General features: G+C 37.7%; 1 protein-coding gene across 5 annotated transcripts in view; it reads right to left on the reverse strand.

Moving 5' to 3' along the window:
- Positions 1-26,525, reverse strand: part of ATG2B (autophagy related 2B) — a 64,767-nt gene that overhangs the window by 27,232 nt on the left and 11,010 nt on the right. For 2 of the 5 annotated variants that reach the window (XM_081048570.1, XM_081048567.1), the window contains exons 3-22: positions 25,789-25,941; positions 25,215-25,317; positions 23,812-23,974; positions 22,643-22,822; positions 19,002-19,098; positions 18,096-18,281; positions 16,929-17,083; positions 16,727-16,835; positions 15,747-16,008; positions 14,326-14,476; positions 13,058-13,150; positions 12,731-12,919; positions 11,431-11,704; positions 9,717-9,819; positions 7,839-8,034; positions 7,404-7,546; positions 2,414-2,571; positions 1,843-2,015; positions 1,232-1,382; positions 104-303 (exon numbers count right to left, since the gene is read on the reverse strand). In XM_081048570.1, the coding sequence (XP_080904696.1) occupies positions 104-303; positions 1,232-1,382; positions 1,843-2,015; positions 2,414-2,571; positions 7,404-7,546; positions 7,839-8,034; positions 9,717-9,819; positions 11,431-11,704; positions 12,731-12,919; positions 13,058-13,150; positions 14,326-14,476; positions 15,747-16,008; positions 16,727-16,835; positions 16,929-17,083; positions 18,096-18,281; positions 19,002-19,098; positions 22,643-22,822; positions 23,812-23,974; positions 25,215-25,317; positions 25,789-25,941 (3,239 nt within the window). The remainder of the gene's footprint in view (positions 1-103; positions 304-1,231; positions 1,383-1,842; positions 2,016-2,413; positions 2,572-7,403; positions 7,547-7,838; positions 8,035-9,716; positions 9,820-11,430; positions 11,705-12,730; positions 12,920-13,057; positions 13,151-14,325; positions 14,477-15,746; positions 16,009-16,726; positions 16,836-16,928; positions 17,084-18,095; positions 18,282-19,001; positions 19,099-22,642; positions 22,823-23,811; positions 23,975-25,214; positions 25,318-25,788; positions 25,942-26,525) is intronic. The other 3 variants (XM_081048566.1, XM_081048568.1, XM_081048569.1) reach the window with 3 other exon arrangements.

Below are 26,525 nucleotides of genomic sequence, written 5' to 3' on the forward strand. Positions count from 1 at the left end.
TGACTTCTTTTAAAGAAAATAAATGTGTCTTTTATGGAATTATTTTAGCTAATAATCAAATCAACAGCAAGTATTTAATGACATAAAAGTATAAAACACAAACCTTTGTATTGGACTCTGATTTATCGGATACTATTTTAACTGCAACAGAGAGCATATTCAAAGCGTCTCCTCCAACACCGTCAGAAGACGCTCTATTGAGGCCGTCTTCTTCAGAGGAATAAATAGTAGGTTCCAACCAATGTGGGTGGCTTGAACTGGGCAGTCGTACTTCCGTAGGAAGAATCACTCCATCCACTATGCCTACATTCCCAGTGAAGTGAAAATATAACAAAATCATTACCTGAAATTAGTTCATGGACTTCTGTAACTGAAAACAAAAATCCACGTACTTCACTGAATATGACATAATTCTGGAGGCGAAATGACCAAGAACCAACTCACTAACAACACCTCTCTACTAAGGTTGGCATGACTGGGCAGTACCCAACTTAACAAATAATTAAGATTTAAAATGCTAGGAAAATTAAATTTAATAAGAACAATCTGATAAGCGTTAAGAATGTGCAAGGATCTCAGGTCTATTTATAAGGTAACACAGGAAATGAGCTCAAGAATGGTAAATTCTGTGTCTGTTACCAACCGGAAATACTCCTTAAGAGAGAAGAAAGAATGTAAAGTCCCACCAACGGATCAGCGGATCATAAGACATGGTATATCCATAAAATGGAGTATTATTTGGCAATAAAAAAGAATGAAATACTGACACACTTGGATGAATCTTGAAAACATAATGTCAGTTGCAAAAGACCATACATTATTATATGATTCGATTTATATGAAACATCAGGAATATACCACAGTGACCAAAAATAGATTAGTGGTTGCTTAGGGCTGGGGGGAATGGGAGGGTTTTGGGGGGTGATAAAAATGTTGTGAAGTTGACTGTGACAATGGTTACACAACTCTGTGAAATATTAAAAACTACTGAAATGTATACTTTAAATGGGTAAATTGTACAGTATGTGAATTACATCTCAGTAAAGTTATTGTAAGAAAAAGAACAGTCAACCTCCAATTTACAGTAAGTATTATTTGCCAGTGGAATCAGAACCCACAGAAAATAATTTCTAATATCAGAATTCTGTTCTCAATAGATTTGCTTTATTAAACAAAATTTAAACATGTCTAAGCAGAAGTGAACAAAACCCACGTTTATCAGTTGTCCTACCTTTGTGGTACAGACTGAAGCTACTAGAATGAAGGCAGATGTAGTGCTTGTCGTCAAAACCTTCATATTTTGTCACGCAAAATACCGAACCACTATTGAACTCTAACCAAAATTCACCATGCTTGTTTTCCAGCAGATCTCCATTATCTTGCTAATAAAGATCAGAAAACAGAGAGTCATTATTTAAATGCAGAAAAGTAAGAATGACCAAGGGAGGCTCCTTCTTGACTCAGTCGAGGAGAATCTCACACTGCAGCTAAGAGTTCTGACTCCTGACCCATCCAACGCGGTGGTATTAAAAACTGAGTAATTAAATGCTCTGTGGGGCCTCTTCTGCCAAAGGAATCCCTGTACTTCATCCTTCCACTCTATAATGGACAAATTACTAGTTACCACTTCAAGAGTACAACCAGCAGGTTTTCCAAAATAAGGTATATATAATGTTTGTCTTTTGATCTGCAACGAAAGCGAAATTTCCAAGTTGCTGTCATCATGGCGTGCCTCAGAAAAGTAAAACAACCTCAAACCACCTCGATGACTGGATGAGTATAGAATGGTAGACCTAAAGCAAACTACACTTGAAAAAAAACTACGCATTTGTAAATCCTTACCTTTACGTCTGTAAACACTGCCATTAATCCGTGATTAATACTCAGGAGAACTGAGAGAAAACTCTGTGAGTTCTTGTTCTGAGGGTCTAGTTTTTTTTTCCTACGGGAACGACAGTTGGGATCAACAGTAGAAAAATAGTGCAAACTCTCCTCCTCAGATCCACTTTCCTCATCTATGAGGAAAAAAGTGTCACAATTACAGGGGCCTGACAGCTTGTTAAAATAAAACAGCAACTTGACCATTATCACAAGAACATTTGTTAATTACACAACCTGTTCATTTTTACAAAGAATCTGCATGACAATAAAAACGGCCTTGCTGTTTTTTCCTTTTACCACTGAACTTCAGACAATGTATACACTATCAGTATAAAGGGAACATATTTAATTAATAACAATAGTCTCAATATACAGAGAGAAGTGGGGAAATATAAAGTACTGAAAGATATTGTAAAATATAGTTATAAATGAAAAAACATCAAAGAAGTATTTTTAAATCCATCAACTGATAAAGCTCCTACTTTATTGATAAACCAGGCATTTACATCAGAACAGATTTAAAATATATTACCATAGTGAACTGCAGATTTAAACGGGCTAAAACTATCTTTGTTGAAGGTACTGATCAGTTGACTGGCTACTGAGAGCCCGATACCATATGAAATGTTTTCAAAAGTCTCTACCGGTGAAGGCGCTGTCGGCTCCCACAGCAGCAAGTCGTTAAAGATTCTATAAAAACAAAGTTGAATAATAAGTACTCAATTCCTAGCCCAAATGAAGGCAAACTAAAGAACAGGAAGTCATGTGAATGATATTTTTTCTAAATGGTGAAATAGAAATGAGATTCTACAAGAGTAGTTCTTTTTCATATCAATTATGTCCATATAATGGAAAATAACTGATATGGCTATAACGCAGGGCAATGAGAAAGGAATGTATACAATTAGATACCAAACTAGACTCCTGCCTAGTTTTACCTGTGTTATATGCATCGAATTACATGCACCTGAATGCACTTTAAAAGAGGGAGTTAATTAAGTACACAAACACTGAAGGACAAAAGGAAGACTGTACCCTATACCAGAGCACTCTGTAAACCCTAACAGATCACGCACTGTGTCACTGGGCCCTCTCATCATCCTGCAGGACAGCCAGGGGAGAATCCTTACTCTCACTTGACACTGAAGAACGGGCCTCAGGAAGGTTCAGTGAACTGCCCAAGGTCACACAGCTAATTAGTGGGAGAACTGGGACCAGAGCACAGATCATGTCCGGCTCCCAATTCAGTTCTTTTCCATCACTCACTTTCCGTCACCAGGGATATCTGCTTTTTCTCTCTTTACCAGGAAGCACAGCTTCATGGCGAAGATTGCATGAGGTGAAGAATACATAGGGAACAAGGAATAGAGAGAGGAAATCCTTCTAACTAGCTTAGTAGCCAACTCAATACTGATGACTAATGGGGTGACAGATGTCAGGCTATGCTAACACCCCATCCTACTCTTTCCAAGAACTCTCTCACTACTCAGACGCCCTTCTGACCCTCCCCTCCCCTCATCACCCACGCTCTACGGTTTCATAAAAGCTCAGGCTTTACAACGCCCTCTACGAAGCCCTTCGTTAGGTCTGGACCCATGGCGTCTCCTTCACACGCATGCAGTTCAGTCACAGCGCCTGTAACACGTACTGTATTGCTTCCCCTTCCTAGACTGTAGCCCCTCAGGGACAGTGACCTGTGTTTTCGTCATCTGTGCATGCGCCTGGCACAGTGGCTGTCGCACAGCAGGCAATGAAGGTTTGATGATGGAAGGACCAGGGGATGACTCATGTGGAAGGGCTGCCAAAAGTACAGACTCATCGCAAAGCCTAGTGCGAATACCAAGCAAGGTGCCAAGCGATACGCCACCCTGGCCCCTTCCTGTGAGAAGCCACTTGTCTAGGAATTTCCTGGGCCAGTCCCTGAGCTTCTGAAGCCCTAGAAAGTACAAACCAGGACCGAGTGCTGTGACTTTCAGCAGACTGGAATCCTCACCCAAAAGGACTCTTGTGGAAGCATCACTAGGTAAAGGATACCAGGGACAGAGGGCAGAAATAGGTCACATCTCAGATACACGCAACTGTGCCCCAAAGCTGTGTGGTACTCAGTTGGTTCACTGCTTCCTGGACATAGTTACTGAAACAAAAGAGTTTCAATCCAGACCTCAGTCTAAACTCCGATATAAATACATAAATAAATAATGAAGGTATAAAATGAATTTTCTCAGGATATGCTCTTCCCTTTATCTTATTCCCTATAAACCATTATCCGATCCTCATAGGTTAAGGAGAAACCACTGACTTAAAATAAAACCTGGACTTCATGGTATGTGACGTGTAAATAAAATTTCATATGACTGTACTGTTTTCCTTATTTATATTTTGGTTCTAAACACAGTCGTGATGACCTGAGACTCTAAAATGTTGAGTGATGATTTTACTATCAAGAAAGAAAACACAAGATTCGTAAGGATATATCACCAAGATTCTGCAGCTAGGAGACTAAAACATAATAGATGCTCAATAAATATTTGACTTCATAAAACCGGTTAGATTTTTTATATTCTATTCTAAAGGACTTTTGACACAGAAAAATTCTCCTGTCTTTCCTGAGACTGTCTTTCTAAAAAGACAACAGCTAGTTGACTGAGGCACTAAAGGAATAAATTAGTATCTTAAATGCATGAAGTAAAGGCACAATTGGTTAAAACTCCTGCTCAAAAAGATATTTAAAGAGGATATACCAGGAGTGCCAAAAAAAATGTATACACATGACTTGTATTCATCTTTTGGTATTGGTAAATGTTGAGTATTAGAATTTTAATAGTTTTTTTCCTTTCTTAAAATGTGTATACATTTTTTGGCACCTCTATATATAAAAGGCCCTTTAGAAAGACTTGGATGGGGTCTGAGGACTAGATGGCAGTAGTGTGTAGAGTGACGCCCTCATCTTGATGGCTGAGCTGACTCTGTAAAAGAACGTCCCCGCCTCTGGGAAGCTCTCAGGCACTCCCAGTTGAAAGTGCCTCACGTCAGCAACTTACTCTCAAGGTTCAGGGAAAAGGTTCTTTGTGCTGTACTTGTCACTGTTCTGTGAGTCTGCGAATGTTTTAAAGTTTTTTAAATAATATTTGACAATTAAAAAATAGATACGACACCACACAAGAGGCAAAGAACTCATACCGTGAGGAACTTAGATATGTGACTTACACGACCCACAGCGTGAGGGAGCATGTCAGTGTTTATCTAAGTCTAGGGGCCTGAGAGACCAGGGGGCAGAGTAAGATGGAACAGAAACTCCCTTCAGCAACCCCATGCAGCTAACTCCCCAGGTGAACAGATACTCTCAAGTTGCCTGGTTTAGCAAGCAGCTACCCCACTGTCATCAGTCATTCAGACTGATGTCCCCACGTGCTAGCTGCTGGCGGACTCCTCTCTAGCACACCTGAGCACTTCTGCCCCAGGAGTTAACCTGTATGTTTTGTATACTCACCAAGGGTCCATTGTGTTTGGGCTCAAATCTGCTCATCACAGCTTTTAGAATCTGTTATTGTAAGTATAGTTTAATTAAATACTGTGCTAACTGATGACTTTTAAGTATACAGACTGAGGTGAAAAAAGTCTTAAAACCTAGAAAAATTTTGCACTCAGGCTGCTTTGAAACTATTTTTTCACTCCACTTTAAAGAAACTGAAACTGAAAAATGTAGACAAAACCTTCTGGGTATTCATTATGTGAAAATTCTAAGCAGTGGCTCATCCTGAAAAATAGGCCTTGTCCTGTATTTTAAAAAGAAGTGTTAAATGAACACGTAATTATACACTGAATGTTTACAACATGTATCCCTGTTCTGATGTTCCAACTGAAACAACAGCCACCTGGTCAGTCAATGCAGAAAGAGACAGAAATGTGGTAAGCTGTTCTGACCTCGGAGCTGGGCCTTGAACTAGTTGTTTCCTTTTGCTCATTCTTAGCCTTGTACATTTGAAAGCGCTTAGTAGACATTCTTCAAGTGTGAAATAAGGAGAACAGGCTAGAGATCAGTGGTCTCCATACTTTAGTGTAAACCCTAACAGTTAAAAAAAAAACAATAAAGCTCTCTATTGTGAATTTATAAATCATGTGCAACTATTTATAAATTGTGTACATTATAAAATGTAAATTTTAAAATAGGATTTCTTTTTAAGTTAAATAGAAGTACTAACGTTTTCTTCCATAGTCAATGCCTATCCTATGAATCTCATGTTCAAGACAACTGAACTAAGCGGATCTTTGCAGAATTTATGTTCTGATTCTAAGACCTACCATCATGGTCACCGGTAGTCAGTGAGGAGACCCAGAGCTTAGTATTAATAGTTCAGGAATGAAGAGCCAGAGCTATTTGATACCAGGAAAATCTGCAGCAGAAACAACCGTGTGGGGCTTCTGAAGGTTACCAGAAATGAGAATCACCTGCTTACAGGTGGGAAGCTAACCATGACAGACACTAGGACATCTCTACCTAGAACCCCATGTGACCATCTTTCAGGTACGCTATAGAAGAGATTCCTTCAGTAAGTGGAACAATAACAGTACCGTTGTTTCCCCGAAAATAAGAGGACATAGCCGGACAATCAACTCTAATGCGTCTTTTGGAGCAAAAATGAATATAAAACCCGGTCTTACTTTACTATAAGACCAGGTCTTTAATATAATATAATAAATATAATATAATACTGGGTCTTATACTAATTTTTGCTCCAAAAGACGCATTAGAGCTGATTGTCCGGCTAGGTCTTATTTTGGGGGAAACACGGTAACAGATGACCACTGAGAGCTTACTACATGCCAGGCACTGTTCTCTGAACTTTTCCAAGTGTTGTAGTGTTTAATCCGCCCAACAACCCACTGAGGCCGGCACAAGTGTCATCTCTGTTTTACAGATGAGGACACAGAGCTTATAGAGGCGAGAGAAATTGGCCAAGGTCTTGACAATCTATGATGTTTCAACTCTAGAATGACATTCATTTCAAACTACTTGCTTGGTATGTATGTTTAAAGGTTTTTAAATATAATAAATTAAAAATTGTATATATAAGTTTATAAGTTATTTATAATTCTAACAAGACCCTTTGTTGAACTCTGAGAAGGGACAGTCCTTGTACGACTCTGGGATGCTGATTCTCCCCCAGTGTCTGCTGGGCCTCTACACAAGTATTTCCCAGCTCTTTTCATGTCACTGCACACACAGAAGAGACATCTGCTCAGTCCCCTCTGATAAGATGAGAGAGGGCAACCAGCCAACACGAGGGCAAAGGGAGTATCTCACACGCCAAGTAACCCAGTTACCGACACACTGGTTAGGAAACTCTGCTATGACAACAACACATCATAATGGTAACAGCTCTCTAATCAACACCACACAAAGTATACTGAGGTGGTAGGTAATATTAAAGCAAGGGAAGACAGAGGGGAACGAGGAGGTAGGAAGACAGTTAGGCAGAAAAGTCCATCCCAAAGACTCGACTAAATGTGTTGCAACTCACCTATTATAAAGCTTCTCATAAAAGCTTTTATTGGGTAGTGTTACATGAACATTGGGTAACGTAAGTTCCAGCACATAGTGAGAATTGCTGATTGCTTTATCCTGAAACTCTGTCATTTCCACAGGGTCTCCTGGCATCACCATCTAAAACAGTTTAGTGGGGGGGAAAAAGAAGAAAAAATGCATCAAATAACCATGTTATGTTTAAAATAGTAGCAGCAACTTCTTATTCTATGCATAGGACTTGGTATGTCCGCAAATAAATAAACGTGTGACTTTGAACTTTTAACCAAGGAAAAAAATAGATTAGTCAATCTTGGAATTGAAAACCTAGTGTAAACAGTATGCGGAGTATTTTTTTAAAGATAAAGAATTACAACCATGGCCGTATGATACAGGATAACTCCTGCACTGCACGCTCACACTTTCATTTTACCTGTTCATTCTCAAACATCACTCTACGAGAAGAAAAGGGGGATGGGGCGGGTCTCCTCAGGTCACACACATCTTTCAGGGAGTGAGCACCTCCTTCCTCCTCTTCCTGATAGTGGCCGTCACTCTCTTCTTCTTCCTCGGCTGCTACTCGCTCCAAAATGGAATGCATGGCTGGGGGATTTATTTTCAGTACGATTCTGAGAGCAAAGACAATTTTTGAAATCAAGATCTACGTCTAAAAAAAAAAAGATCTACGTCTAGACCGCAAAACTTTAGCTTTTATGCAAATTAATACCAAGACCACTGACTGAATCATTAATGGTAGATTCGGCTTCTCTATGAGGTCTAATTATGTCTAGTGTAACTCACTTTTGAGCATGTTTTAAACTGCAAAGTGTGGAACTGATGAAACAAGTCAATGAAAGAAGGGCATTGACACTTTATTCTTGGGTAACTGAAAAATCTCATCTTTTGAGGATAAAAAGGTTCTTTTCCAATTTCATGAACAGTCAGCAAATGCTACCTAAGAATTAGGTAAGAACTATTCTCAGTAATCTAGTCCTTCCCACATGCGGTCTGTTCTGCTATCGTGGAATACACGCATACCTAAGAAAGCTTGTGTTATAAAAACTGTTCAAATGGAAAAGGAGAGATTGAGTAGGGGATATTTTCAGAACTGCAGACAGTCATTTTTTCTCCTTCAGGACTGTCACTAAAAGGCTTGTGTTAATCCTCTGCCAGCACATCACCAACACAAGGCTTTGTCCCCTTCTCATCACCCACCAGCCCACTGTCGTGATGAGGCATGGCGCCCTCCAACAAGACCGCTGTGTTGCATCTAGAACAGCTTTTTTTTGTTGTTTTTTTACTAAGTAGGTGGTGCCAGTTGGTCTAGTTATAAACAATCACAACTGTTTCCTAATTTATAGATATCCTAATGTAAATTGTGCTTCCAAATTACCTAATTGAAGTAGATCCGTTTCTTATGCGTTTCTTTTTTTTCAATTTATTAGGGTGACAATTGTTAGTAAAATTACATAGATTTCAGGTGTACAATTCTCTTATGTGTTTCTTATGATGAAATGCATGCTCTAACCTCCTGCTCCTTTTCAGGCCTGTGCTGATAAGGTCTGTCCTAAGAGTCTAACAGGTCTGATACATAGCGGGCGGGGGTAAGAGAAGGTAGGCACGAAATGGCACACAAAAAGATCACTTTTAGAGAGGCTTCAAATACAAAGTTTTCAATATAATAATGGCTTGTTATTTCAAGCAAACGAAGTTCTTTCAAATATAACCCACGCCCACTATCAGGCTAATTTAATCACAGGAATGATCACTCCTGCCTAAGAAATCCTGAAGCACTGTTCCCTAAGTACACCTGCGCACTGGAATCAGCTGGTATGATTTTGAAACTGTACTGACACCCAGGCCCTGTCCAACAATCTCAGGGTGAGGCCCAAGAAGCAGCATGTTGTCAGAGCTCCCCAGGTTAGACAAACACTGTCCCAAAGCATCACTGACTATAAAATTCATTTGACAACTAACCAAATGGTACCCTATATCTCTTCTACTGTCGCCTTGAACTATTTTTAAAATGGTTAATGATTCTTTTGTCCCTCTCCGTAGACTAGGTAACTTGAGACCAGAGAACACATCTTATACTTCCATCTCTCACAATCTCTCACAGATACCTTTCATAGAGTCATGTGCAGTATATATATTTTACTTAACTTGTCCATCTTCCTCTGGGTTCTCTCATCAAGGCTGGGTATTTTTTAGCTTAAATTTAATAGCCAAAATATCATTTAAAAGGACTCTAGCAAATCATTTTTTGAAAGGAAAATCTCACTAGATGTGTCGTATCCATTTGCTTACTCACCGAGGCCAGTCAAAGTCATCTGACGATGTTGTGTCTTCATCGACTCCACCAGACACGTGGAAAAACTTAACAGACGGCTCTCCTTTATCTTCCTGGAATGACCCTAATAAAACAAGACTGATGAACTGAAATGCAATTCTTCTCAAGAGCTAAAAGTTACTTTTCCTGCTTAGGGGAGCAAAGATCCTCTAAATCAGGAACATAATGCAATATTAAGTTCTGCAGCATTTATTCATTTGTTCCTGTTTCATGTGAACATGTGGGGAGACACAATGAGCAGATAAAGATGCTGTTTTCTATTCTAAGTCAAATTTTTAAATGCCAATGTTTAAGTGCATAATCATGACACAGTAAATACAGTAGCTACCACTTCCTGAGTGCCACTTAATGATTATCCTCCATAAAAATTTATACAGTTAATCTAGGAACAGAGAGATAATAACTACATGTCTTAAATGTCTATTTGGTATCAAGCACTGTAAGAATTACCTCTATTCACAAAAACCCTACAGGTTTTTTATATTCAATTTTACAAGGAATGACTTTCATCCAGAATAATGAGTTTCTTACCACTGGAGGTAAGGAAAGATCAGATAACCCCTAAAAGCCCTTTCATGAAGTCATAAATGGCAACAATTTCAAACACTCGTATATACTCTTCATTAGCTGACAGAAGCAAAGTAATACAGAAAAACTTAAAATGGGTTTTTTGGGGTTTTATTTATAGATTTTTTTAAAGCTTTTTATTTATTTTAAGTGTGTTTTTCCAGGACCCATCAGCTCCAAGTCAAGTAGTTGATTCCAATTTAGCTGTGGAGGGCATAGCTCACAGTGGCCCATGTGGGGATTGAACTGGCAACCTTGTTGTTAAGAGCCTGTGCTCTAGCCAACTGAGCCAACCAGCCGCCCCAAGAACAGGTTTTACAAAGAAAAGTCACTAGAGATTAGTTTGATGGTACAAAGCTCAAGCTCTAGTGTCAGATTTGGGTTTGAAACTTGATTCTGCCACTTGCTATTCCACGACCGTGGAAGGTCCCTCTTAAGTCTGCAGATTCTTCACTTAAAAATGACAAAAATGATTGGAAATATGCCTACATACTATGATGATTAAAGGAAACCAGGTAACGTGTGTGAAGTGCTTAGCAGAGTAGCTAACCCAGAGTGGCACTCAATTAATTCTGGCTGCTAGCACCCTACATGGGTAGGTGGTAAGAATGTAGGTGGCACTAGATTCCCCTGGAGAAATGAAGATTGTAACAAAGTGAATAATCATCGTGCTTAGTGATTTCTTTTCAAAAACTTACATCACATACTGTGTTTCCCCGAAAATAAGACCGGGTCTTATATTAATTTTTGCTCCAAAAAATGCATTAGGGTGTATTTTCAGAGGATGTCTTATTTTTTCATGTACAACAATCTACATTTATTCAAAAACAGTCATGTCATCTTCTCCTGGAACACTGTCATAACGTACTAAATGCGTCCATCTGGCTGACGATTTTAACTGGGGCTTATTTTCGGGGTAGGTCTTATTTTCAGGGAAACCCGGAATTTGTATACAATACCGGAAAGCAATTGTTAGTCTTGTTTTCTAACGTAATGGTCTTTAATTCTGTCATACTTTGCGGTTGTCATATACTTTTTTCATGCTGTAAGTTTCAGTAACAGGTGTTTGTTTCTAGTCTGGCTCCTTTACAGGCACATTCGATCTTACCAACTAGATCTCTAAAGGTCAGTTCCAATTTAATTTGCTCTGGGGTTGATCCTCCTATGAACTCAGTCTTAAATTCTAGATCTGTGAATGCTAAATGAAGGATCTCCTTCTGCAATGACTTCTTAAACCATGGTCCTCTTTCTTGATCTGATCGAAGATCGGGTATTGGGAAGCGAACAGAAAGGTTTAATGCTGGTGTTGTAACTTGTACTGATATCCGACAATTTGCAGGATTATGTGAATCATCTAGAAATACTTCAGTGAAAGCCTTGTGCTAAAATGCAAAACATCAAAAAATAGGTCAAAATGTTAAATTAAGTAAGTAAACATAGGTGACATTAGTATTCAACATTATGATATGTATAATCATTATTTCCTCATTGAGTATAATACGTTAAAATATAATTCAAAATAATTACTACCATATTAGTTTAGTATGATGAAATTTTATAACCAACAGCTATTGACAGAAGCCAAAACTATTGGCAGAAAGCAAACCCTTATGTAAAAAACTAAAAAACTGAAAATAAAAGCTGAACCAGGCACAACTGATGCATATGTATCTTACAACAGAATAAAATAGAGTAACATGTAAATTAGCTTATCAACAAATTCCATGCAGTTAAACATCACTATAGTACCCAATATTCAATTTGAAGGATTTATCCACAAATATGCTACTTTAAAGATGAATTATGCCAAATGCAAAGGCCCGTCCCTGACTCGTCTTCACATAACATTTCCAGGACTAAGCCCAGAGTCTGGCACATCATAGGTTCTAAATAGTCACTAAATGACTCAATCACACTAAGCTCCCATTCAACCCAAGGGCATGATCTCATCAAATGAGTCTTAGAAACCAAAACATGTATGTATCATTTATTCAAAGTAGTGTTATAATAAAAGGGTTAGAGAACATGCCCTTCAGATAATAGTCCATTTCTGTTCTTTCTCTAAAATGTACTGAATCTTATAATACTGTAGTCCAGAGTGTACTGCCATGACTCAGTTTCTGACTCGCTAGATTAGAAAGATCCTTTATGCTGGACTTGGATTTTTAACAAATCTATTCTTTCTCTCTCCTATTTCACTCAGAATATTAGCAAAGCTTCTTTGGCTAGTCTAGTATCCAGACATAAAAGATGTCTCCATGTTTTCATTGTTACAAATAATAATGCTTTAATAATGTATGTTATTTAATCTATTTAAATACTTAAGCTCAGAAATAATTCCAATAATCCCAATAAGCCTATTAGATAGCAACAATTATGATTAGTACTTGCAACCTTTAAATACTTACCAAACTAATATGCTTATTATATGAAGTATACATGTGAGATGCCATCATCTCCACTGTAGTGAGTTTCTGTGGTTGAAGCAAGGAATTTAACCTGTCCACAATACTGATATCCAGCTCACAAAATACTGGATTTAATTTAATTTGTAATTCTGACTTCTGAGGAACATAACTGAGTCTTGCTTGATTACCCTTCAAAAAAAAGGGGAGGGGGCATTAATACGATCACTAACAATACAATAAAATTAAGTTAAAACCTTCTAATCGTGACAAAATACTATATATAAAATCAAAATTTACAGGTGGTATTCACAGAAAATGATCTGTTACCTGGGGTCCTTTATTCTCAGAATGCTTATAATGAAGCTGAAGACACACAGGGGCGTGGAAATCAGTTTGTTCTTTGGAATGGAACATTAAAAGCTTAAAAACAAAGATAAAAATAAATTAAATGTAAAATATTAAGCTATAATTGATCACATGAATTAACAGAGGTGCTAATATAATAGTGGGAAGAACTTTTTGAAGTCAGAAAACCTTGCTTTCATAATATATGCTATTTAATCTATTAAGAATACTTAAGCACAGAAATAATTCCAATGCCATACTTAAAAATTTGTTTCGGGCGGCCCGTTGGCTCCATGGTTGGAGCACAGTGCTTGTGGCACCACGGTCTCCAGTTCGATTCCCACATGGGCCAGTGAGCTGCGCCCTCCACAACTACATTGAAAACAACGGCTTGAGCTTGGACCTGGGCCTCCGGCGGGCAGCTGGTTGGCTCAGTGGTTGGAGCGCAGTGCTCACAACACCAAGATCGCCGGTTTGATTCCCACATGGGCCAGTGAGAAACAATGCCTTGAGCTTGGAGCTGAGCCGCTGGTGGGCAGCCGGTTGGCTCCATGTTTAGAGCGCAGCGCTCATAACACCAAGGTCACTGGTTCAATTCCCACGAGCCAGTGAGCTGCGCCCCCCACAACAAGATTGAAAACAATGACTTGACATGGAGCTGATGGGTCCTGGAAAGACACATTGTTCTCCAATATTCCCCAACAAAGATTTTTTAAAAATTTGTTCCAACAAAACACAAATGCACACGCACATACATACACACAGGCACACACACACGTGCGTACATGCCTCTTCCTATATGACTGCCTATACCTTTTTTTAAGAGAACCATTTTTGTTCATACATTTCTTAAAAAGCAAGACAGTTTTAAAGAATAATCCTGCTAAGCAAAATAAGTCAGACAGAAAAAGTAGACAACCATGATTTCACTGATATGTGGTATATAAACCAAAGACAACAAAAGAACAAGACAAGCAAATGAAAAACAAAAACTCATAGACACAGACAATAGTTTTGTGGTTACCAGAGGGTAAGGGGGGTGGGGGGGATATGAGGGTAAGGGGGGTCAAATATATGGTGATGGAAGGAGAACTGACTCTGGATGGTGAACACACAATGGGATTTACAGATGATGTAATACAGAATTGTACACCTGAAATTTATGTAACTTTACTAACAATTGTCACCCCAATAAACTTTAATTAAAGAAAAAAAAGAAGAATCCTAAAGGAAAAGTATCTAGCATTTACCTCTGTATAGTGAGGAGAAACAGAATGAAAATCTGTCGGAAACAGGCATTCCAAAAGTTCCATTTGCCCAATGGACATATCAGTGCTGAAATATCTGGATGATGATCTCTGTCTTTGTTCATAGGATACTTTGATGCCAGTACCGATAAATCTACATGAAAAATGCAGCAATAAAAAGTATCCATTTACTTCTAGATAAAACAATGCATCAAAGAATAGTACACAGTGTTAATAAAGTGTAACAATTACCTACCTATTCTGACAAATTCAAGTTGTCAGTAATTAATATTCCTAAGGATACTAACCAGAAAGGTTTCTTCAAATTTCCCATTCCCTGACTTAAAATAATGAAACCAGTTCTATTGACAGGAAATTACCCAGGACTGCCCTATTTGTTTCCCAATACTGCCATTCCTTCTTCCACTGCAATGGATAAAATCTTTCAAATCTATAAAATATATGTAATTGTTTCTTAAAATTATCTAAAAGCATCATGTAATGGTTTTCAAACTTGAGTCAGCAGAACTCAAATGAAGGCCTACCTCCAGTTTCCATTGCTTTTATTATACTCCCTACTGAGATACTTGGAACCTTGTCAAAAATGGGAAGAAATAAAAGCTTTCTAGTTTGCTTATAAATACTATGGTCCCAACCTACAGAATTTCTTTTGCTAGGTATAAAAACCACTTTGTATATTAATTTTAATATTTCAAAAAAGTTAAATTAAAAGCCCAAAATATTTTCTAAAAATATTAATGTATGTGTCTAAATCATTGTAGAAAAAAACATGTGACTCGAGAATTTATAGGTCACTTTCATGTTAAAATAAATAGCATCTGCCTATTAGCAATGTTATACTTACAAATTTAATTGTCTCATTTATTAGGATCCAACCCATGATTTCCTGATCACTGGCCATTTGGACAGCTTTGGTTTCTTTAAGTAGAAAGTGAAAATGTAGCATCCAAGCTCAGACCAGCGTTGGCACCATTTCCCCACGGCCAGTGTCATACGGATCATTTCCAAGTCCCTTCTAACAAATTCGTTCTGCTTTTGGCACCACGGCCATCTCTGCTAAGTCAGTAACAATAAGAACTATTTCTGATAGTGATGGTGTCGGGGGGATGATGGCAAAATGGGATCAAAGAAATTTGATAGGAGCAGGACAAGGAGCAAAAGAAAAAATAATTTCCAAATTCCAGATTATCTAGATGTTATATCCGAATGTTTCACACTCCAAATAACCTGAACGAAAGATTCTAGGATAAATATCTTTGCAGCACTGGAAGAAAACCTCACTCATTCCACTGATTTACAAATAAAATGTGAATTAGAAAAACAAACGAAGATAGGTAGACAGACAGATGCAAAGTCCACATCTGGGTCTTTTTCAAGGATCGTTAGTAAATAAAAAAGGTTACCTAAGGTGATCATGTGAGCAAGCTTCTGCAAATACTGTTCGCAAAGACTTAAAATCGTCTGTTGAAAACGTTGATGGATCAATCTTTTCTATACAAGAAAAGAAAGCTGTCGCGAGAGGTGTCAATGGATTTAGGTTCAATGACGTTTCAGGTGGAGATAACGGGTCGATGTGAAGCACAGAGACTGAGAAAGTACCCACAGCCAGTCTGAAAATAAGTTCAGGCCTGGATTCATCCACTGAGACAGATCGAGAAGGGAGAGCTGAAATAATGTGTTAAAATTATATACATAAAATTTAATACTTAAAAACAATCCATTATATTAAAATTATAAAACATATACTCAAGTATTAGTTTTCAAAAAAGGGTGATCACACAACAGTTTGAATGATATCAAACAAGTAAAACAAAATAAACTGTTATCTTTCTGCATTTGTACTTCCTTGGTACTTGAAGTACAAAAGAGTATGCTACAATAGGAAATGTATGAACAAAGCTTTGCATTAAAAAACTATATTGGAAAATTCAGAGATTAACCACAAACTGCTCACCAAATTTTCCTCTAAGCTTTGTGTCTATTTCAATTAAATTTTGCAGAGAAGAAACATAAGGTTGTCTTTCAAGGAAAACTGTAAACAGTGAAATAAAAATCAAGATGTTGATTGGGATCCTAAACTACAATAATAACATGAAACCTACGGTGAAGTTTTTACTGAAAATATTTCAGTACTTAAATATCCAAAGAATACAGTGAACGGGCAACGGGCTTCATAGTAAATTGTTCAACTATGCTTTATTTCTTTCTAAACTTTGCTAAATAGCATAGATATAGCTATAGCTATAGCTATAGCTATAGATACAGATACAGATACAGATACAGATATAGATATAGATATAGAAGAACAGAAGTAGTAGAATGGCATTTTTAATTTTTAAAAATTCTCGTGGGAACCATCAACAAATGTCTTGTTTGCACTTACAAGTCTTCGGTAAAGATGCTGGGTGACTGAGGTTATTAGATGGCAACGCTGACCCTTTCACTGGCTGTTCTTTATGATGATCAAGGAAATCTCCCCATGTTGGCTGAAGCTATAAAAGAATTTTTTTAAAGCACATGAATAAAGCACAGAATTTCAGAAGCAGCTTTTCAAGAACAGAACACAAAACTGAGTAATACTTTACCACAGTAGCACTTAATGGGGATCCTGCTGGGGTGTGTGTATGTGTACTGGTTAACGATAACTCGAGGTCCATGTGTGGGGGGTCTCCCAGGGGTGGAAGAGAAGAGAGACTGTGGGACATGTCCATATCAGCCATGGAGAAGAAAACTTCTTCTTCTAGAGAGAATTAAACTTTGTCAATTGTATTGTAATTCCACAAATTCACATCTTTAAATACATTAATTTAATATTCTTCCTTCAGATCATCTCAGATATAACAGTGATATCCTAAATTTTATGTTACTTCCAATGGGGTAATTTATTTGGATCTAAGATATAAATGACACAGCAAAAACTCAACTGGACATAGGTTAACAAAAGGTTATAATGACCTACTGGTGAACTTTTTAAAAAAACACGATATGCAGTATTTCCCGGTATATTTTTAAGTGTTGTGTTACAATTTAGAAGTTAAAAATCTAGGTTTCAAAACAGTATAAATGTCTTGCAATCGCTGGTTTCATATGGATACAGCTATTTCTTTAAAAGAAAAAAAAAGAGCTGATTATTTAGAATTTTATTTACATTTCTCTTCCTTCTTTCTGGAAGTTGTTTAACCCTCATGCAAATGAAGTTTGCCATGGTCAAAATTTCTTAAGTTGACTTTAATTTTCTATTTAGTTCAACATTTCATACTTGTATCAACATTTCATACTTGAAAATAAATTGATTCTTATTATTTAGGGTATTAGTGCTCATACATTCTGAAACACCTGTAAATGCAAAGTAAATGGGTAAAGATATTTACATATAATTGATAGATTAATAGAGAAAGGTTCCTAGTTAAAAGAATTTACTATACATCATTATGTGAGCACATAAGGATTTGACAAAATGAAGAATTACCCTCTATTTATCTTTTGTATAAATCTACATTTTTGTAACCTGACTTTCCTTAAAATAAATGATTTATAAAACAAATTACACAATCAAAAAAGGTTACTGTAGCACACGTATGCCGATGCATGGCTGTGATGCTATAGTTAGATTAACTTAGAAATTTAAACCTTCTTACAGTATGGCTGCTTTGCCTTTTCATTACTAACTCCTTTTCACAGTGGCCAAAATCAAGTACTTAGTGCTATGATGATAATGTATGGTTCTGGTGTCTGCTTTTTGAGTTGCTTACCACGGCTAGAAGGTGTACGAGCCGTTTCTGTCTCATAAAAGCTTTGCTCTGAAGATACACCCACACAGAGGGAATCTTTTCTCAAATAATACCGGTTTAATTCCATTTGAATTCGATATTCTTCTTCCTGCTGCATGGGTCGATTTTTTCTATCTTTATTAGCTAACCCTATTTTGCTAGAATTTTCTACAAGTATACAAAAGGAAAGCAAAACAGTAATTAAATTTGGAGTTACTTAATCATTTCTCTCCCAAAGCCCATTTATCCAATACCAATGGCAACATTTTTGTACACGAGACTTTCCTTAGAATAAATCATGATTTATAAAACAAATGACACAATCAGAAAAGGTTACTGTAGCACACGTGTGCCAGTGCATCATTGTAATGCTGTAGTTAGATCAACTTAGAAATTTAAACCTTCGTACAGTATGGATTTGTTCTTCTTTCATTACTAACTCCATTTCACAGTGGCCTTAATACCACAGCAAGCTAATGCCACAGTCGGTGCCAAACCACCACTATTTAATACAAATCAGAGATCTAAGCAATACTTGGAAGCATCCAGCTAGGAATCACAAAATCTTATGATAAATAAGTCTTTAAAAACATAATCACTTACTGTTTTCAAGAATTTTACTTTCTCAGTTGTGTGAAGTATTATATCCCCAACCAAGGAAGTCAGAGAATTTTGAAAGGGGATGTGACACAAATAATCTGCATGCTAACTTGTGCCTCATTAAAACAATCTGATAGATCCAATCAAAGGTAACTATTCAGAATTCTTACTTACAATACATCTTTAACTTCACACATTCCTCTGTAACAGAATTTCCTGTATGTATGTTATGTATTTTAATTAGAAGTGTTAAAGAATTAGAAATAATAACAATAGAGTTATACTTGCCTGGCCCCGCAATAGCTGCTAACATATCCAAAAGCAAGTGTACCTGTCTTGGAGACAGGAATAGATGAATCGAGTCTATCTGTCCATCAATATCCAACTTCAAAAAAAAAAAAAAAATTCAGGATGAACACTTCATAATCTCATCACCACAAATCCCAGTATATTTTAATACACTGTGATGAATACTGATTATTTAGCCTTGGATTCCTTCACCTAAGATTCTCTCTACTAATTCACACAATCTAAATGAGAAGACTTAAAGGCTACCAACCTGTTGTTCTAAGAGGGAAAATCCTTCTAAGAAATTCCATGATGGCAAATCCAATGTCATACTTTTTGTCTGTTTAAGCTTTCTGTGCATTTAAGGTATTTTAGGAAGCCTTAAGACAGTCTCCAAGAAAGAAAATTAAGAGAGCAGTAATAGAGTACTCATTCTCACCATGATTTCAAAAGACTCAAATCCTAACTCTTAAAGCTTAATTCAAACCACGAGCACATAAAGTTGGCTTTCATAAGTTTGCCCGTGGAAAGCAGAGCACAGAAGGCCCTTCTCTACCAAGTGTGCTTGTCCAGCACCCAGTGTGTTGCACACAGCCCCGCTCTGCTGGGCATGGGCGTGTAGGCCACAGCACAAATGCCAACCAAGGAGGGTGCTCATGGGCACCTCCCTCCTCTTCTCCAGCTCTTTGTCCATTTTCCCTTCTACAAAGAGACTCTCGTCCTGCTTCTTGTGGAGTAAAGTCTGACGGGACAATTACTCTAGTCTCTAGATGACATTCGAAAAAGTGGAATATGCCTGCCTTACATTTCATTCACCTCCTCTTAGTTCTAATGCTAACACTGGTTCCTATTGCAAATCTAAAATAATTCAATTAATAAAATACATTTATATTTGGAAAAATGTCATCTTCCCCAGGAGGAAAACAAATTTTTTCTGATTACATGGTGATTCTGAGAAATTTTTATGATCTAACAAAGAATTTGACACATTCTCCAATCATCATCCCCATCACCACCTTTTTTTGAGTATTGGGGAACGATGCTAGGGGCTTTCATTGTATTTCCTCTCATTCTTTGTACTGTTCCTGTTTTACAGCTGAGGAAACAGGTTCCCAAAGATTAAGCGATTTGTCCAAGGTCGTCTAACAGATCCAGAGCCGGACTTTAACCTGGGCTGACCCAGGTGGAAAGGCCTCATTCCTTCCATGGAATGGCTCTCTGTTCCGTCCATAGAGGTGTGGACGAAAAAAGGGGTTCTACGGAAAGTAACCTCACAGGGTGATCTGAGCATACATTCCTAACTGGGCAGGTCAGGTGGGGAGTGACGTCCCAGGCCTGTAATTCCTTTAGTAAAACGTTCATCTTAGCCTTCAGCAAGCCCTGCCCAGGTTCTCATGCCTTTATCTAGGTTAACAACCCTCCAGAGAACACACAGTCTTCACGATCCTGTAGTCCGGTCCCCACTTTGCTTCCTCCTCCCTCCAAGTCATCTTCCCTACGTTTCCTCCTTCATTTCAAATGCATAAAAAACTTCTTCTCCGAAGAAAAAACTGCTTCTCCGAAGCATTTGACGTCTTGCTTCCTGGCCACTGTTGTCTGTTTTGGCTCATACAAATGCTTATAAAAATTCTTTACAGGTTTGGATGTTTCTGACATCACTAGAGGATTTGTTTAATGGGCTCCTTACTGACTGCTGACATCTCAGGACATGACTAAGCAAGGATCAAGGGTGGGGACTGCGTGGGGAGAGGGAAACCTCTTTCTGATGCTATGCCAAATTTAAAAATTATTTTGTAATTTCTTAGAATGAAAATATATATCTGACATTTACTGGAAGGAACAATCAAGAGTGTAACTTCTAATTTTCAGAGAAATATTTCATTATTAGTTCACTCCGAGTTTGGCATATAAAGAACAAAGTATGAATTACTTTCCTCTAGAAAAATAAAAGATAGAATGTAACAATTATAATAAATTTTAAACTCAATGTAACATGGCAATTGAAACAAAATCTCTAAATTCAATACAGGCTGTCCCCTATTTTCATATATAATGCATTCCTGAAAACATGCTAAATTTGAATATGTGAAACACCAAAATTACACACTATTTGAGGTGAGTACTAGTCTCAGGCAACTAAGAAGAACATGAAACCTTTCATAACATTTTGAATCCACAGTTGAAAGACTTACATCAGAAAGAGTCTAAAGATCTGCCATTTTGAGCACCCCGAATTAATGTCATTTTGGCTATACTGTATTAAGTTTATGAGATCTATGTTATCAATGCTAATATTTAGAGCTTTTATTTTTCCATTCAGTATTCCTTTTCGTTAAATAAGAACAAAATATACTCAAATACTCAAGTTATTACATAAAAATTAACATATAGGCAAGAATAGCAATATCTTCAAATATCAAAAACTGGCTGGCAGACAATACCATCATGCAATAGTTTCCAATGTTCATTTGTCCCCTAATACACAGATGTCCAAAAGTAACATCTAAAAGGCATTTATGCAAATCAACACATACTATGTAAAAGTTTCGGTTTGCACAAAGATCTAATACACAAATGTTGAGGAGTTAATCAAAGCAGAACCATAAACGTTATTACTATGGTTCTTCCCTCTTGGAGAAATAGCAAAAGCATTCTCCAGAGGTATGTGAGTATTTGTTTCCCCAGGACATTACCAGGCAGGGGATTCCCTGTAGTGTTTACATACACCGATGGCTTTCTGCTCCATTAACAATCCTATCCTGTTATTTTACAAAGAGGATAGACCTGGCGGAAGGATTTTGTACCATCTGAGGAAGGACACGGCACAAAAGGGGGAAGGGGACACCCGTAACAGGAATGCTGTCTTCCCTCCTTCTCTGTCTCCAGTCAGGGGCTCCAGTCCCAGGAAGGACTTCTGGGGACCCTTCAATCCTCTGCAAACCTTTCTATGTACATTCGCGTGTACTCAAGAGCTCCCTCTTCCATGTTCCCACAGCAATTTCCATCTCCCCGCCCCGTATTACATCTTTTATTAAAAGGCAAAGACTGAAGTCCACTCATCTTCGCATCTGTACTGAGAGCTGGCCCGGGCCTGGCTAACAGTCACTCGAACATCTACAGCTTGGTACACCAGTGAACACACAAATGAGCAAGTCCCAATCCTTCACAATTTAAACTATATTTTACAGAGCTTATATAGAAAATTCATTTTCAAAGTCTGAAAATAACGCTTGACAAATACATTTTTTACTGACTGATTACATGAACATTTCCTGATTCTCCAACAAACTGTTCAATACTGTTCCCTAAAAAACAAGTACAGTTGTCTTTACAGTGTCTTCAGAAAGCTGAGACAACATGGGAAAAAAACACCTCCTTTCATCAGTATCACACAACTATAAAAACAGTCAATCTGTTCAAAATACACATAAGGTAGATATTCTTACACATAATTAAACACCTTCAGTCAACTTCTTGCTTTCTAAATCTCCCCTCCTTTAAATTTTTTTTATTTTTTGATGCTAGAGATTTCTTTAACAGTAAATTCCTAGTAATCGGGACTGAAGAACGTACCATGTGGATTAAAGAATGCTTGTCATTTTGTTTTGTTTTTCACTATAGGAAATAAAACAAGCACTGACCTTAGCTCCAGGAAGTACTTCATTCTGTTTCAGCGTGAGACTCAGCTCCAACCTACCCATCAGTCCCCCAATCTGCACTGGGTCAGAGGGTGCTGCCTCTGGTAAATTCCTAGTTAGTTGTGGGTGTGGCTCACAGACGATTCTGGGACTCCAGCTAGGTGACAACTTTGGCTCAGTTTCCTACAATAATGCAACACAAATAAAGTGCTTTACTGAAAATAAATCGAAATGTAAAATAACAAATTTCAGCTTAAGAAGAATAAAACATTTGACATGCAGAACTATATTGCATTACAACAGATAAACCAGTATCTCATAGTGTGAAAACACTATCAAATTAATACACAGTGGGCCGGCCTGGTGGCTCAGGTGGTTGGAGCTCCGAGCTCCTAATGCCGAGGTCACCAGTTCGATTCCCACGTGGGCCAGGGAGCTGCGCCGTCTACAGCTAAGATTGTGAACAACAGCTCTCCCTGGAGCTGGGCGGCCAAGAGCAGCTGGAGCTCGCTGTGAGCTGCCAGTGGGCTAGTGTGAGTGGCCGGCAGCCATCGTGAGCGGCTGGCAGCTGGCGAGAGCTGCTGTGAGCGGTGGACCTACGACCGGCAACCGACTGCCTCAGCCGGGGGGAGCACAAGGCTCATAACACCAGCAGTGCCAGGGAGCTGTGTCCTACACAACTAGACTGAGAAACAACGGCTGGAACCGGAGTGTGGGGCGGGGGGGGGGGGGGGGTGGAAGAAAGGAGGGAAAAACTAATACATAGTCAAAAGCAAAGGTGTTAATTATAAATACAAATGTTGTAAAATTTCTGAAATATATGTCACCATTATTGAATATTTGTGTTAACTTCCAGATCAGATGGAAACTCATTCACACTTATATATCCCAGCAAAATTTAATGGCTCTCATTGAAACCTTTAAAAAAGTCTATGATTTGGGGGCAGCCGGATGGCTCAGTTGGTTAGAGCGCAAGCTCTGAACAACAGGGTTGCTGGTTCAATTCCCACATGGGCCAGTGAGCTGCGCCCCCCCCCAACTAGATTGAAGGACAACAACTTGGAGCTGATGGGCCCTGGAGAAACACACTGTTCCCCAATATTCCACAATAAAAATTTATTTAAAAAAGAAATCTATGATTGAGTTTTGGTTTTTTGTTTTGTTTTCCTTACCACTGGTGCAGTTGAGCACACTGGGGAAGATTTTGCTGATGCAGAAAACTCATCCCAGAAAAGAGACACTCCAGAGAGCTGAAGTAACTTGTGAGCAAAAGCTGTGGGCTGATGTACATTAATTCCTGAGGATTCGTCAGCAGTTTCATCACAGTATACAGTTCTGAAAGTTAAAAACAAAAAGAGCATAAAACTACAAAAACCGACTTACAGTTATAAGAAAGGCACATAGTTTTTTAAATTAAAGGGATTTTTCAAGTGTTAGCACTCCTTCAAATATGCCTGTAATGTGGGTAAATTAACTCCAGGGAAGATTACTTTATGAAGCTCCTAAATTAGGGTGGGGGAATCAGTTAACTCCCTCAAGTTAGCTTTAAGAAAAACAATTGCTACACTCCCTCACAAACACCTCTGGGTACCAGTGAGAGAGCATTTGGCTCCAAGTCACAAGTTAGTCATAAATGACACTTCTTGAGTTCTTATGACTATTCTTCAAATTCTTATGACTAATCTTCAGTTTAAACAAAATAAAGTAGTTCTAAATGCATGAAAATTTTTGATATTTTTTAACATTCCACTTAAGGTAATGCAACCTAATTTCAAGTATCTGTTAACAATAACTGTCTCATTCATAGGTACGTTTTGTGAAAGACAGAAAACACAACATATCTGCTTAAAATGTGGCACAGGCCCCCCAATATACAAGCGTCTTTGCTGCACAGTGTACATATATTCTATTTATTTCTATTGATTAATCGTACGGCATAAGACAGGTGAACAGTTACTATCTCAAATGAACACTCGTGTGAGTATGGAAGTCAACCCCTGTCTGAGAGCTGTTTATAGGGGCTCCACGTGGGCATACGCAGAAATCTAACAGTGATGCGTTTATATCTTATTAGGTAAATCGCTATTGCACATATTGACCTTAAAATAGCCTCACAGAATCCTGTAAGAAAATGATGGTCACAGCCTTTCTCACTAAAGCAGCACTTGGACAGAAAACAGCAAAGCAAAGAAGTCTCTTACGTTAACGAGACATGCCTAAATTGTACATCGCTTATGTGAAAGAACTGAAACGCTCCAACAAGAGTGCCTTAAATTGAGTAGCACTCAAATTTTCATTGTTTTGATTTGATATTAACTACTACAGGGAATGACTTCCTTTGAATTCAACACAGTATCATGTAACATTATACTGCACTGGTAGTCTAAGTTTTCAATAATGGGATTGGAACATAACATGGCGAGCAGCACTTTACTCTAAAATTATGCAATATATCAATTTAATATCATCACCTCTCATCTCCAAAAGCATCTTGAAATCCAATGTAAGAATGAGATTTCATTATTCATAAAGGAAAAGAATAGGGTCATTTGTTTTCAGATGTAAGAAGTCTTACCTTTCTATTCGAATTTCAAGTGCAGTTCCAGTTTTGGAATTTTCTGGCACATGTTCAATTCTCAAGACAGTGTCTATAAAAGTGACTTTTACTCTTCTTAGTACTAGAGTAAACAGGTAACCATCAACATAAGAGACCATATGTATACTAAATAAAAACTTCGAATGAAAGAAAACACTAAATTTGTTTAACAAAACCTTACAAAATAAAATTGAATTTCTTTCCTTAAAAATCCCCAAATCTCGAGTTGTGCAATAAATATTTTGCCTTACTGAGCACTTACCCCTTGTTACATCTCAACAGACACTGGGGCAGTGAGTGACTAACCCTACCTGTTGAATTCTAATCCCTTAATTATGCAAGCATAATATAGTAAACAAAGGAGAAACTAGAGTACATAAGAACATGTCATTAAATCGAAAACAATGTTTAAAATAACCTCAGTTCTAAAGTTCTGAAATGATAGCAGTTCATTTAAAAATCACTCCAATGGCTTTTCCTTATACAAGGCTGGCTATACATAGAGGTACTAAATAAAATCTAAGAATTTTTGAAATACTCAGTTATACCAAACCTGTTTCAATGGTTTCAGCAAACTTTTCAAGTCCTTCAAAAGGCTGAGATCCTTCTCCTTGTTCATCTGTTAGTTTCTGGCTAAGACATTCTTTTGCCAACTGCATACTGCTGGTCATGAAACTTGACCAATACATAGGCTCAGAACCAGTCGCTGCAGAAAATATAGATTAATCCTAAATAATTTCTCATAGTTACAATAAAGCCATTTCTTAAAATAACACACTTCCAACAGATAAATCCTTAATCTTCCACAAGATATTTGACATCTGGTGTTACCCAAGGAAACAATATTCTAGAAATCACCCTTGAGATTTAAGTATCACCTTATAAAGACTGAGAGAAAAAAAAGATCACAGAAAAAGTCCAGCGACATATGCTCTCATTACATGATATACACCTGCCAAATACTAATTCATGTATTCATCAACATTTAATGGGTATTTTATACACACAGTGTTCAATACTGTACAGCAGGGGTTGACAAACTCTCTGTAAAGGATCAGATGGTAAATATTTTAGGTTTTGGGGGCCATATGGTCTCTATCCTGACTGCTCAAATCTTTCACTCTAGTCCAAAGCAGCAAGAGAGCATAAATAAATGAATGAGTATGGTGGTGCTCCAATAAACATTTATTTACAAAAACAGGTGACAGACCAGATTTAGCCTGCCAGCCTCAGCTGATCCTACTGTAGAGGACAGAAAAATAAAATAATTATTAATTCTACCCTCAGAGA

Source organism: Rhinolophus hipposideros (genome assembly GCF_964194185.1).
Source record: "Rhinolophus hipposideros genome assembly, chromosome: 5".
Lineage (NCBI taxonomy): Eukaryota > Metazoa > Chordata > Mammalia > Chiroptera > Rhinolophidae > Rhinolophus > Rhinolophus hipposideros.